This window comes from Microcebus murinus, chromosome 2 (genome assembly GCF_040939455.1).
Source record: "Microcebus murinus isolate Inina chromosome 2, M.murinus_Inina_mat1.0, whole genome shotgun sequence".
In the NCBI taxonomy this organism is placed as follows: domain Eukaryota; kingdom Metazoa; phylum Chordata; class Mammalia; order Primates; family Cheirogaleidae; genus Microcebus; species Microcebus murinus.
Window position 1 is genome coordinate 110,921,007 of NC_134105.1, and position 13,668 is coordinate 110,934,674.

At 39.5% G+C, this 13,668-nt stretch overlaps 1 protein-coding gene across 3 annotated transcripts in view; it reads right to left on the reverse strand.

Annotated features, from left to right (window-relative positions):
• The window catches only part of RGS5 (regulator of G protein signaling 5), a 56,480-nt gene extending 44,156 nt beyond the window's left edge, over window positions 1-12,324 (reverse strand). For 2 of the 3 annotated variants that reach the window (XM_076000342.1, XM_076000343.1), the window contains exon 1: window positions 12,092-12,246. In XM_076000342.1, the coding sequence (XP_075856457.1) occupies window positions 12,092-12,135 (44 nt within the window). In that variant the 5' untranslated portion in view covers window positions 12,136-12,246. Of the gene's footprint in view, window positions 1-12,091 lie in introns of all 3 variants that reach the window. The other variant, XM_012768659.3, reaches the window with a different exon arrangement.
• Window positions 12,325-13,668: the final 1,344 nt, after the last annotated feature.

Here is a 13,668-nt window from a genome sequence, read left to right on the forward strand (position 1 = left end):
CTGAAGGACATAAATCTTAAAACCTGAAATACCCATGATGTCTTGGTGATGTCAGAGAAAAAACTCTAATGGGGATGGCAGTGCCCAGCAGAGTTCCATGATAAAACAGAAATGCTTCATACAGGATCATGCTACCGGGGAAATGCGAGGAGGAAATACAAGTAGGGGGAGCCTTTTTTTCTTGTAGGACTGACTCTGGAACTGTGTGAGGAACTGCTGAATTCTGCCATCACTTAGACACTACCCCATAAACAGCACTTGAGTGACTGACAAAGTTCCGTGGTTTGTAGACAGCAGTTCCAAACCAAGTAACAGACGGCTGTCACTCTGATCAAAGATAAAAACAGAGCAGCCCAGCAGGCTGAATTGCATGCTGGTTTCCTAGCAGTGATGGAAGGTAAAAGCCCCTACGTTTCAGTTTTTACTGACTCATGGGCAGTGGCCAATTGCCTGGCCATATGCTCAAGCAGGATAGAAACTTAACCTATTAAAGGGGTGCCCATATGGGGCACAGCCCTATGGAAATTACTGTGGGAATTTGAGGGGTTCATTAAAATGGGACATGTCAATCAGTAGCCATTAGAACTCTCTTATAGGTTCAAAAAGTGATTGGAATCAATAAGCAGGTATTCCTGTGTACTTACCTGGGGTGGCCACCTGGGTCCACGAAATGAGGGAATACTGGTGTAGTGCAGCAATGCAGAGATGGGCAAAATCTGGACATATTCTTCTAGCACACTTTGTGGCACGAAATGCCAGTAAGAACGGCTCTGTTTGTTAGCCAGAGAGATAGAGATTGCTGATGGCTATGGAATATTCCCTGGTGGGGAGGCCTGGAACACTGCTGGCCACTGAGACTGGTGTTGTTAGCCTTGCAAGGCTACAGATGGGTTTTAAAAGAATAGACACTGACTCTGAACTGGGCTTTGCTTACCGGGTGTTAGATGCAAATGCTCAGAATACCCTACAAAGGACCAAAAGAGAAGATATTGCACCAATTTGGACACCCCAGCTGTCATTTCTTCAGACCAAGGAACACACTGCATAGCCCGTAATGTCCAGCAATGGGCAGAGATATCCTCTGCAGAGGAATAATTTGATAGAGAAATGAAATGGGCAATTGAAACATTGATTGTCTAAAATGAGGGGAGACAAAGGCATGAAGCTTACAAACATGCCTTCATGAGTGTGTGCTCAAACTCAGCATGAATGGGACTAGAGTATCCCCACTAGGTATTCCTCTGTGTTTTTGGTAGATCTAGGGAAGAGTGGGTGGGGAAGGATGCTGGTATGACTTTGCAATTCTTGCCGAGAGAGGAGGATGCTATTATAACTACTATACATTTCCTTTCTTTTCCACATCACCTCAACTTTTTTTCCACCTACTAGATGTAGTGCTCACAGGACCAAAGCTGCAGCCATAAGTGCTGGGAGCATGGAAGATTACTAAGAGCCTGATGGGGTGGACTGTTCCTCCACCCCATCTGGCAAAATTGGGTTAACAGTGATTGTAGCTACATTGCCTGGTGGCAGAAATAGCCCACTAGTTCTGCACCTATTTAATGCTAGCCTATATGACAGGGAGCAGAATGAAGGAGGAGTAGACCAGTATTGTCACCGGTATCTAGACCAGCACAGTGGCCAAACCTCCAAAGGTGGAAGACTTTGGGTGTAAACGAGGAGAAGGCAGAACAGTAACTGAGGGCAAAGGAATGAATAAATGGGTTATGAAATGAAGGAGATCTAATATCACATCAATAGTTCAAAAGAGGCTCAGAGTAAGAGACGATACCATGTCTTACCTCAGTTGGTCACAGATGCCTGAAAGGGTGAAGCTGTATATTGCTGAGACCATTCCTGCTTTTGGAATCTGACAATATGGAATGGAAGCCTGAAAATCTGACTATTCTCTCCCTTGGAGATATTCTTCTATGATACAGTGATGGACTGGACTAATTATTAATGACTGAATGAGATTCTAATAACTAGCATTTTTTGACTTTTATGATCATTTTGTTGTAAGTGGTTCATGGCCAGAGACCAGGGGTTAGACTGTTTCTTAGCATGATAAGAAGTATGTGTTTGGTCTCTGCCACCAGTTCCTGGCACAGAGCTCCTAAAACTTTTATAATTTCCTGAGTGATAGGAGCATCTGTTGTTCTAACATTTGGTTTTTGACCACTGTTCTTGACACAGAGCTCCTAAATCCCTTGGAAATTCCTGGGTAATAGGAGTGTCTTTTGTTTTGATAAGGTGACTCCTAATGGGTTCCCGGGTGGCCTAGCCACCAGGAAGACCAAGCCATGATTAGAAGCTTGGAGCTTTTCAGCTCCGACCCCATCCTCTGAGGGCAGCAGAGGCACTAGAGATTGAGTTAACAATCAATCATGCCTACGTGATGAAGCCTCCATAAAAATCTCCAAAGCACGGGGTTTGGAGCATTTCTGGGTTGGTCAACAAGAACACAGCTAGGAGTGGGGACGGTGGCACGCCCAGAGAAGTCATGGAAGTTCTGCACCCCTCCTCATAAACCTTGCCCTATGCACTTCTTCATCTGGTTGTTCATCTAGATCCTTTGTAATATCCTTTATTATAAATCAGCAAATGTTTCCCTCAGTCTTGCAAGCCATTATAGCAAATTATTGGACCCAAGGAGGAAGTTGTGGGAACCCCCCAATTTGTAGCTGAATTTAGGATTGGCATCTGAAGTAGGGGCAGTCTTGTGGGACTGAGCCCTTAACCTGCGGGGTCTGACGTTAACTCCAGGTAGATAGTGTCAGAGTTGAATTGACTTGTGGGATATCCAATTGATGCCTGCAGAAAACTGAAGAATTTCTTGGTGTGAAAAGTCACATATTTGGTGTCTAAACTGAAGTGTTGTGTGAGACGAAGGGGAAAAAAGTTTGTTTTTCCCATTTAGTGTAAAATGCAAAGCATGAACAAAGGAAACATTCATGTGCCTAAGATGAAAAAAAAAATCCTGTCAATCTATATTCATCTTTATGAAAGAAAAATCACTTCCTCCTACCCAGCTCAGCTACATGTTCAGTTTGTCTGCACAGATCTCTGATTTTAACAAACAATCCATCTTTTATCCAAGTCATAAAAAATATCAAAGTCAACACCGTAGATTAATAATAAAAATATATATATATCGGGAGTACCTGTGTGTGTGTGTGTGTTCAAGTGCCATATACTTGTTTTCGACTTTGGAGATTCAGGAACAAGATCTAAGACTCCAGAATCTTGTAATCCAGAAAGCATCAGACCACCAGACTATCTGAGAAAGTCTTCAGGATGATCTGCCTCATTGACCTTGTCCCAAAATGCACAGGTCATTTGGTCCCACACTCCTGTTGACTAGGTATCTCTTGTAAACTATCCCTTAAAATAAATTACCAAAATACAGGAAGCAATTTTTTTTCATGGACTATCTTGATTCTTTCTAAACATCCTGAATTCCCTAAACAAGTGCCTCATCAAGAAAGATGCTCTGCACAAAAAATATCAAAAAGTGACCAAAACAGAGCCACACACTTCACTAATAATAATAAACACTTGCAGAGTAGAGCACTTTACCTTTTTGATTTCATGCTGTATCTCTTCCTCTGACTCTGACAGTTCAAATATTTTTCTAGAATATAGAATTTTAAAGATCTAAGTGATCTGTCCAGAAGGGCCAGGTGCTGTTTAAGTGTCTGGGCAGGTGGGAAAGAAAACAAAAAGAATATAGAATAATGGTCTTAGGTTCATTTGCTAGTCATGGAACCAATAGGATCATCAAGTATCTACTGTCCAAAGTATTCAAAAACCACTTGGCTGAATCCTTTGAACACTGAAATATTTCCTTTTCGAGGAGAAGAAAATGTCAGGTTAAATTATTTTACCTGGACGTGACAACTGAATAGAATGCCTTGCCAAGAGATATCCCATTTGGACTTTCCAGGAGCTCTATGGTCAGAGTCAATAAACCCAAAGGCACACATGCATTAGCTGTGTTGATGATGCATACTTCCTGTAATTAGGTTGACCACACCTACACATTTTCCAGGAAAGGACCAATTTCTAATGCCTGGTCTGGAGTCAAGCCATATGTCCCTACTGTAGTTGGAAATTGCAGTTGCCGTGCACCTATATGCCAGCAGTCTTCATGGCACTTCCAAGAATTGTCAGTACTCCAGGATTTACCCAGATGACAGAAGAAAAGTAGTTAATCATATAAAGGCTTAGAAATCCTGACTTACCTTTCTTATCCTGGCCTCAGGGATGAAAGCTCTTTCACTGTTAGGGCGAATGACAAGTCTCCCCCTGGGTAGCATTCAGAAGGGCATGGCTGGGCCACCCTCTCCCAGTGGGGGACAATGTGACATAGTATGAAAGTCGTCAGTGGCTCCATGTCCCCAAAGTTAGATGTGTCTGTGTCTATCCTTGGTTCCTTGGTTTACTTTTTCCTCTCTGCCCTCAAGGAACTTATGTTCTTGTGGTAAGAGAACACTAAGTTAACTGTAAACAAAGTACAAGAATCATAGACTGTTAGATTCTATTTAATTCATCCTGAAGTTGTACAAGGAACTGGGATCATCCTTTCCCTTTGTGGAATTTGCCAAGGTAAAAACAGAATCCCTTTCCACTACATATTAATATACAGTTTTTACAAATTGGGAGTATATTCTGAATTTGTCACAAGTCCTTTAAAGAAATATGGGGCTCTCAATTAAGTCCACTGAGATCAAAAGTGGCAGAAAGAAAACTGCACTTGTTTAATCTATTGCTTCTTTTAAGCTACATTCAGAACTGTTCCCTGATCTTCCTATATGACTTGCATGAGGTGAAAATTAGCATGAAAATGGAATCTTTTCTCAAAATAAATGGTGTCCAAATTCAGAATTAAAAGGTAATGGAATGCCAGATGCAGTAGCTCACGACTATAATCCCAGCACTTTGGGAGGCTGAGATGGGAGGATCGCTTAAGGCCAGGAGTTCGAGACCAGCCTGAGTAAAATAGTGAGACACCTTCTCTACAAAAAAAAAATACAAAACTGGCCAGGCACGGTAGCTCATGCCTGTAGTCCTGGCACTCTGGGAGGCTGATACTAGCCTGAGCAATAGCAAGACCCCATGTCTACCAAAAATAGAAAAAATTAGCTAGGCACTGGTAGTCCTAGCTACTCGGGAGGCTGAGGCAGGAAGATAGCTTGAGCCCAGGAGTTCGAGGTTGCAGTGAGCTAGGCTGATGCCACTGCACTATAGCCTGGGCAACAGAGCAAGACTCTGCCTCAAAAAAAAAAAAAAAAAAAAAGATTGTATGTTTTTTAAAAATAAATACATATTGAATGAATTATGTATAAAATGGTAAAAAAAATACTGTACTATTTTACAATTCATCTGCATTATTTAAAAAAAGATGAGGTTATGAAGAGAAAGAATGAAAAGAAATTACTTTTATCAAAGGCCTTGGCACATAATTGACTGACTTAAATTGTGTTTCCTTGACTACCTACACAGAAGAAAGGAGGATGGAAGGAAATTAATTATTTACTAGGGGTCTACCTGCTAAAAACTAGTCACCTTACATATATTATTTCATTTATTTCTTATAGCACCTCTCCCTGGCAAGATAAAAATCTTCGTTTACAGATGAGGAAATGAAGCTCAGAGAGGCTTAGTGACTTGCCCAAGATCACACAGCTAGGAAATAATAGAAGTGGAGTTATGACCGCTGCTCTTTCCTCCCCACCCCAGTGTAGTTCCAGTGCTGAAATGAAGGCAGGGTATAGACTGTGAACTGATATCCTTCCTTACTCTGCATTTTCTTCCCTATTCCTAAAACATGCAATTCTGGGAATAACTTTCTCAGACAGCCAGAAACAACCAGGCTTTCACTGTCTTTATCCTCTGGGTGACTCAGCCTTCAACACTGAGCAGATCCAATGTTATCTGAGAACTGATTGGAACTTTAAAGGAAGAAAGAGATAGGAACCTGCTATCTTCTGCCCCCAGCCATACTCTGGTTCCTGTTACTAATGATCGATCCTGACTGCCTTAATTAAACTTTCGCTCCTCGCCTCTCAGTGAGCAATACAGACAAAAGCCACTAACACTGGCCCCAGAGACTTAAATAATCTCTGACCCTAGACATCATCTATCCCATAATAGTGTGCAGTGTTTGGTAGAGAAGGAGAAACAAATGAGATAACCTTTCAGGGACCTTTCAGAATGTAAGATTCTGGCATCTCAAAGTGTTATGAATGGATGTCCAATTATTCAGCATCGCCCAGACTGAACAAAAGAACGAAGAGAAGGAGGCAACTGGTTAGAATACAGAACATAATTCACTTAAGTAACTGCATGGGATACGCCCCAGGCACGCAATACTATTTCCTAACGCTTGCCGTGGCCAAAGAGATCCCATCATTAGAAACAAAAGAAGACTCACCTCTTTAACAAGGTTTTCCTGATGAAAGTATAGAAGCGCTAGCAATTCTCTCCACCTATTCTCCTCTCCTAATCCCCACTCCCTCTCTCCCTCAGCAGGAATCCCTCTTTATTTAGCAGCCTATACACTCTTTCTTCCACCATGGCCTAAAATGTCACTGCCCATACCATTATCATTCTTACTCTCCCCAATCCCTTGGAGAAGCAGAGAAAATACCAGGCTGACCTGGGAGCAGTCCTGTCTCCATTTGCTGTAAATGTATTCATGCATTCTTGCACCAAAATATTTATGGGGTGACTCGTACATGCCAAATACAGACTACCTTTTTGGCGATTGAATTATTTAGGCAAAAGGGGGAAAAAGTCTTTCCCCCGAGGAAATCTCTTCAGTCCTCAGAGTCAGGAGTGGATGGGCACTGGAGAAGTTGCCAGAGAACCATGTGCAGGACGTGGTGCCCAGGAGATTAGCTAAGGTTGGAAACACAGAGGTTTCCCTCCTTACTTGCCTCTCAGAGATAATACAGACCGTACAGAGATGTCATAACATCAGCCATACTTGCTGTGCCCTCTCCCCTCGGGGTCTTTGCACATGTGGGCCTGTCCCCTCGGCCTAGAAGGTCTTCCTTCTCTTTCCTCTTCCTATCTAGACCCGGACAACTCCTTTTAGTTTAGTTTGAGCATCATCCCTGTAGCTTCTAGTAAAATTTTCCTTGACTACCAAACGCTCTTATCAGGACCTACCCCCCATGGCCTCTCCCACTTTTGTGCTTCTTAGCACTTTGTGCATTAATTCCTTCAAAGTGGATTATAACACTGAACATTAATTTTTTTTCTTATTTATCTCTCTAACTGGGCTGAAATTTCCTTGGGAACAAGGCCTGGGTTTTTTACCTGTATGCCTAGAGTAAGTACACAGATTTGAAAGGCAATCCAGAGAAATAATAGATACTTTTCATCAATAAGAATCAAAGCAAAGTTTTTCTTAGTGATTTTCCCCTCCAAATTTTATTAAATAGTTGACTCAGTTTCTTACATTATATAGTTTTACTGCAATATTTTTGATTATGTCATAGACTATCAGTTATATATTTATATTCATATATCTCACATTCAAATTCACATTTGTTCCCAGAAAGCCTGATCCTAAACCTAACTGGAAGCTCTGCCACTATCTCTTTAGGCTTCTTTGATGATCCTGTATTCATTTCTACTGAGCTGTCACTTGCTCAAGTTAATTACCACAGTCTTTATTCACTTGGTGCTTATCTCTTCTCTACAATTAGCTCCAGGATGAGCTCATGCTTTTGAAAAAGACTGAATTTACTTAATCCTGCAGACCCAGGGGCCTTGACCCCCTCTGTTTGGTGCTTCCAAAGGCTTAATACTCTCAAAAGAAGATTAGTTGATTAGTAGCCCTGCTTATTGGCTGCCTTTTTGCTCTAAATGTACCCAATAAATCAGAGAAGATGGGAAAAAATGGAATGTTTAGTAAAATAAAAATACATTTTTAAAATAAATAAAATTGTTGACAAATTAAAATTTAAAGTAAATTCTAAAATAATAAATAGTAAATTTTCAAAAATCACCTTTCCTATTTACTTTTTATAACTCCTAAAATTCCCAGCATTGCTACACCCTTCAGATGGCCAGAAGCCCTGGGTGTGAATGATGGCTTAAACACATTACACCATGAGCATACCATTAGTAGCCTTTCTAGTCTGAAACAGAAATCAGATCTATGCCAGACACCTACAACAGTAATGGGTTTGTGGCCCTTTATTAATATGTCACTGAAAATTCTTTGTCAGAAGCTGAGTATTAGTTACTCCTTTACTCCTCGTGTTATTATAGTTTGGCAGAGACTGTGAACTTGGTACCAAGACCAACACCAATGAACAAAAATTATAATAACCACATTGGTTGCTTTTTATGGTGACAAATTTTTGGAAATCATAACACTTTTTATTTTAGAATACTTGCTTCTTTTTCTAAAGAGCAATATTTACTTCAAACATCAGACCAGGTACAGTGGCTCACACCTATAATCTCAGCCTCTCTGGGAGGCTGAGGCAGGAGAATTGCTTGAGCCTAGTAGCTCGAGACCAGCCTGGGTAACACAACGAGACCCCAAGTCCACAAAAAATTTTTTAAAAAAATTAGCCAGGTGTGGTGTTGCGCACTTGTAGCCCCAACTACTGAGAAGGCTGAGGCAGGGGGGTTGCTTGAGCCCAGGAGTTTGAGGCTCCAGCCTCATCATCATAGCAGTGAGCTATGATGACACCATTGCACTCTAGCCCAGGCAACAGAATGAGACTCTATCTCAAAAACAAAACAAAACAAAAAAACCAAAACTTGTTTGGAGAAATTCACAAGACTATGAAAATAAAACTAATTTTCAAAAGAAGCCTAAAATTCAAAGTTGAAAATTATGGGTGAAAATAAGACCTCCAATTGACTCAGTTATTTCCTTTTTATAGACTGTATAAGATTCCCACCCCAACAGAATAGTTTTCAATATGCCAGAGGGTAGAAATTGTGTGGTGGTGGCCATTCATCGCTCAAAGGTATGAATTATTTTTCTCTATAAATACATAAAGATATGTGAGTTCTATCTGGGGTTTTAATAAACAATAGTCTTAACATCTTAATAAATAAACAAAGAATAGTTTCTATAAATATGTCAAAGTTGACTCAGGCTTAAAACTTCCCTAGACATTGAGAAAAGAATATTTCCTAGGGTTAGATTTTCTCTTACATGAAGCAAATAATGTGTTCTTATATGTCAGTATTAGAGTCACTGGGTAGGTTGCTTCTGCTGTAGCACAGTGGTTTCTGCCCAGGGTTATTCACTATTTTGATGGCTATTCATTATTTGACTCATATTTGCTCCCAAGCTTCTAGAAAAAAATAAATTAGGAAAAAGTTCCCTTTAATTGCATCTCTCACTAGTCACTGAAAGGCGTATCTCACTTCATGTATACTATGTTGGAGCTGGAAAAGGTATTAGAGAACAACTAATCCAACTTTCACCTATTCAATTAGAAAATAGAGTGCTAGGAAAGTGAAATAACTTGCTCAGGAACATAAATTTAGATTATGACAAAACTGAGTCTGCCCATTACTTTTAACCAGTACTCTTTCCACTACTGACAAATAATAATATGTTAATCAGTAATCATATGTAATCAATAATAATATGTAATCAATAATAATATGTTAATTTTGTAAAGCCAAATTGTATTTCCAATGCAATATAGAGGTTGCAATTTAACTCTTCAGCAGAACCCTCCAGTAAAAACAGATTTGTCTCGTAATGAATAGTTTTTGCCCTAATTTATTTTATATGGATGCTTAAATATCTTTATCTAAGCATTGAGGCATACCCATGTTCCTTTTGTAGGTTGGGGAAAAATGCAAAGGTGGGAGCCTGGTGGATGAGAGAGGTGAGAGTCAGAGTGTAAAGTATGGAAGGTAGGTTTGGAAGCATTTGTTCAAGGAATACTTTCTCCTTCGAATAGACAATCTTAGGTCATTTCCATGGGCATATGCTAATAGCTTTACAGCTCCACAAGTCCATTTCTCTAAAACATTCCACTCAGACAGCATTGTAAATAGAAATATGATTCTGTTTACAGTGGGAACCGATCATGAAAAAAATACATAGTAACACACGATAACTGCAGGATTCTCCACATTCTAGTAAATTCAAAGGTTCAGTCAATCTACCAAAAAAAAAAAAAAAAAGCTTGCTTCTTGGTCACTGTTTAATATTCAATCTGAACATTAATTATATTCTGGAGCATAAGAGTTTGCTGTGCATTAAAAGATACATAAAATTACTTTTCTGTGAGACATGTTAAAAAAGATACATAAAGTGATTCAATATTAATGTTGATAGTGAATCAGATATGAAACAGTAATAGGAATCATTGAAAGTAATGTTCCATCCATATGTCTCAGTGAATATTATGCATATTTATAAGAACGCATAGGCAAAAATTAGTACCAATGCCAAACTTTCAACAAACATTTATTGATTACTCACCAAATGCCAAGGAGTGTGTCATAGGACTACAAAATGCCTGGCAAACTGATGTTGCAATCATTCCAGAGTCAATTATTCACCAATTAATAAAGTAATATTTATTTACTACAGGAGAGTACAAAATAATTTTAAATGATAAGTGGGCTAAAGGTATTTGTTAAAATTGTTGAGAAAGTCAAGTTGCAATTCTCATAGCTGCAAACATGGAAAAGAAAATAACTATGCATCATCTCATGTTTAAGGAGCTTTCAGTGCTTTTCAGCTCTCTGTGCTCTATTCCTCTGGCTTTCTATAGAGTAAAGAGGAAAGAACAGGTTAATAGCAATAAATAGTGTCCAGCACTAAAAACTATCCTCCTCCCCCAATGCTGGTCCAATAGACAATACTGATTCTCTATTTGCAATCTAACTATTATGACTTAAGAGCTACAAGTTTCTTTTTTGTGCATTAAAAAAATAATAATATGTGCTTTTGACAGCAGGGTATAAAGCTCCTTGGCGGGTTCATTTTAGTCACTAGACAATATTGTTGGAAACAAATTTATATGCTATAATGTTATCATCTTAAAAATTATTTTGAGGCTATTTCTAGATTGGAAGTCATCAAAAAGGATACCTGAGCTTGTAAGAGGAAAATGTCATAGATGACCCATTGAACAACACAAACTTCTATGTGCCTTGAAGGATGGAGAGTTGCAAAGGGGGCACCTTTGTTTCCTTTAAATAATGAGGGATCAAACGAAAGTTAATCAAATTCATTCATAAAAAGAGGAGAAACATCCCTACTTCTCTGTATCAGGTGGGATTGTTGGGTTAAATTTTCTAGCAAGTAAAATATTTGTTCTTCTTCTATTTATTCAATCTTGACATTTAGGATTCCCTCCAGAACACTAGCCAGCCTAAGAACAACCAGGGAGTCTTAAAGATTTTGTTCCATTTATCTAAGAAAGAATGCGAGCCAATAAATAACCCCTATGTCCCAAGGGCTTTTCTGTCTAGCAATCCAACTACTTCTATCTAAAGAACAATGAGAAACCCCCCTGCCTCACTGCAAACCTGTCTTCCTCTCCCAGGACCCGTATGTACATTAATAAAGGTTAACATTACCTGCCAGACATTGTTCTAAGCATTTCATATACATTAATTCATTTGATCCTTACAACCAGCTTGTGAGGTGGATACTTTTAGTATTTCCATTTTACAGATAGGAAAATTGAGATAAAGAGAGGTTAAATAAATTGCCCAGAGCCACACAAATAGTGAATAATAGAGCCAGGATTCAAACCAAGACAGTTTGATGCTGGAATCTACATTCTTAATCATACATTTTTCACTCTGAATAAGCACGTATAGAATCAGTATCTCTTTGAAGGAAATGATGTTCTGGATATTAAATTAAGTTTAACATATCCCGTGTTTTATCTATATCTCCTAGCTCAGATCTTTCAAAACCTCTGCATTGTTTACAGAGAAGAGACCATTGTCAGTCTACAAGAAAACACCTGTTTTACCCCAGTTTAGTCACAAACTCTATTGTCTCTCTCTCTCTTACTCCCTTGAGTAAAGATTCTTTTTATCTCCATCTCTTAAACCAAAATAACTTGGTTCTCACCTTTCCAGGCATGAGTGGGGCAGAGCTGCGAGTCCTTTGCACATTTTGGCAACTGGCTCAGCTCCTCGGCTTTGAGTAAAACTTCTTAACAGCAGAGAGAGTCTGGAACCTTCAACACTGTCTGGGACTGCCTTTCCCTCTGAGGAATATATAGAGGCTCTTCCCCAGCCCTCTGTCGCCCTCGGACCAATCCAGAGTCTTGCAGGAAACTGCAGGCTGGGAGCGGTGGCAGGCAGGCACTAGGCGGAGGCTGGAATCTTTCTCTGCTGCAGCCTTTCAACTGCTCTTATCACAGCACTCTTGCCGATTCAGTAGATTCAGTCTTCTGTCGGGGCAAGGTGAGGCCTGAAGTTGTGCACAGTTCATTTGTGTTTGAATACGTGATCTCAGGCCAACCACAGAGACCACGTGGGCTTTCTTGTGAGGCAGAGTGTGGCGGGCCACTTCAGCTCTGTCAAAGTCATAGATTATCAGGACTGCAAGGGACCTTGGAGGTCATCATTTAGCCCAGCTTTGTTTCACAGTGGAGGAAATTGAGATTTAGGAATTCAGGGAATGTGTACGTGTGCCAGGCTGGATGCTAAGAATTCAGAGAAGGAAGGGGCACTCCTGCTCTCAGGACCCCAAAACATACTTGTCAATACAATGTGAGTAAGTAACGGAAGCAGGCTTGGGATTTTTTGAGACTTCAAGGGGTACCAGGCAATTTTCTCTGGAGCTAAGGGATGGAGGAGATAAAATTACTACTTATATAAACCAAAACACTTACAAATAATTACTATATACTCTTTATGAATCCATATGTAGGTGAAGGTATTAAAAAATGATCTGAAAAACCACACACCAAAACCTAAATAGAGACTGAATGTGATGAAAGTGGGAAAAGAATAAATGATCCCATCCATCAGATATTACTGGCCCCCCAAAACAACTTTCCTAATTCTATAAATGGTTTTCTGATTATTCTTTCCTCTGACAACTACATTAGGTAATTCTTTGGCTGCCACCATCTGCCCCATCGAGCCAGCCATTCTTGGCCAGCCCTGTCTTCCCTTCACCTTCAGCTTTTTCCTGCCTCACATTAAGAAGTATTTCCACCAAAATGTACATAATCGGGGTACAAGGCGCTGATAAGCTAATACGTGAATGTAAATGTAAATGCCTAAAAGGTAGGCATGAGTCCAAGCTAAAAATAAGCAGCATTTCATAATCTGTAAGAAAAGCTCTGAATTTGGAATTAGACATCATTCTCATAACTTTGTTATCTGAAATTATTTGTTTTAAATAACTCTTTTCCTGTACACTTTTTTTTTCCAAACTTTGATCAAGACCTGTCATCGGCTTGTAAAACATGACCTGTTGTTTTAAGTCAAATAAATAGAATAAACATCCAAGTACATTGCATGTAGAAAGTTCAGTATTATTTGCTGAAATTTTTGCTCTAATAATCAATATGCATGTGTGCACAAGGTCATTAGGTAAACTGTATTTCTTAGTATGGGTCATAATCAAAAAGGTTTAAAAGCCCTCTCTCTCTCTCTCTCTCTCGCCATATATATATATACATATATATATAT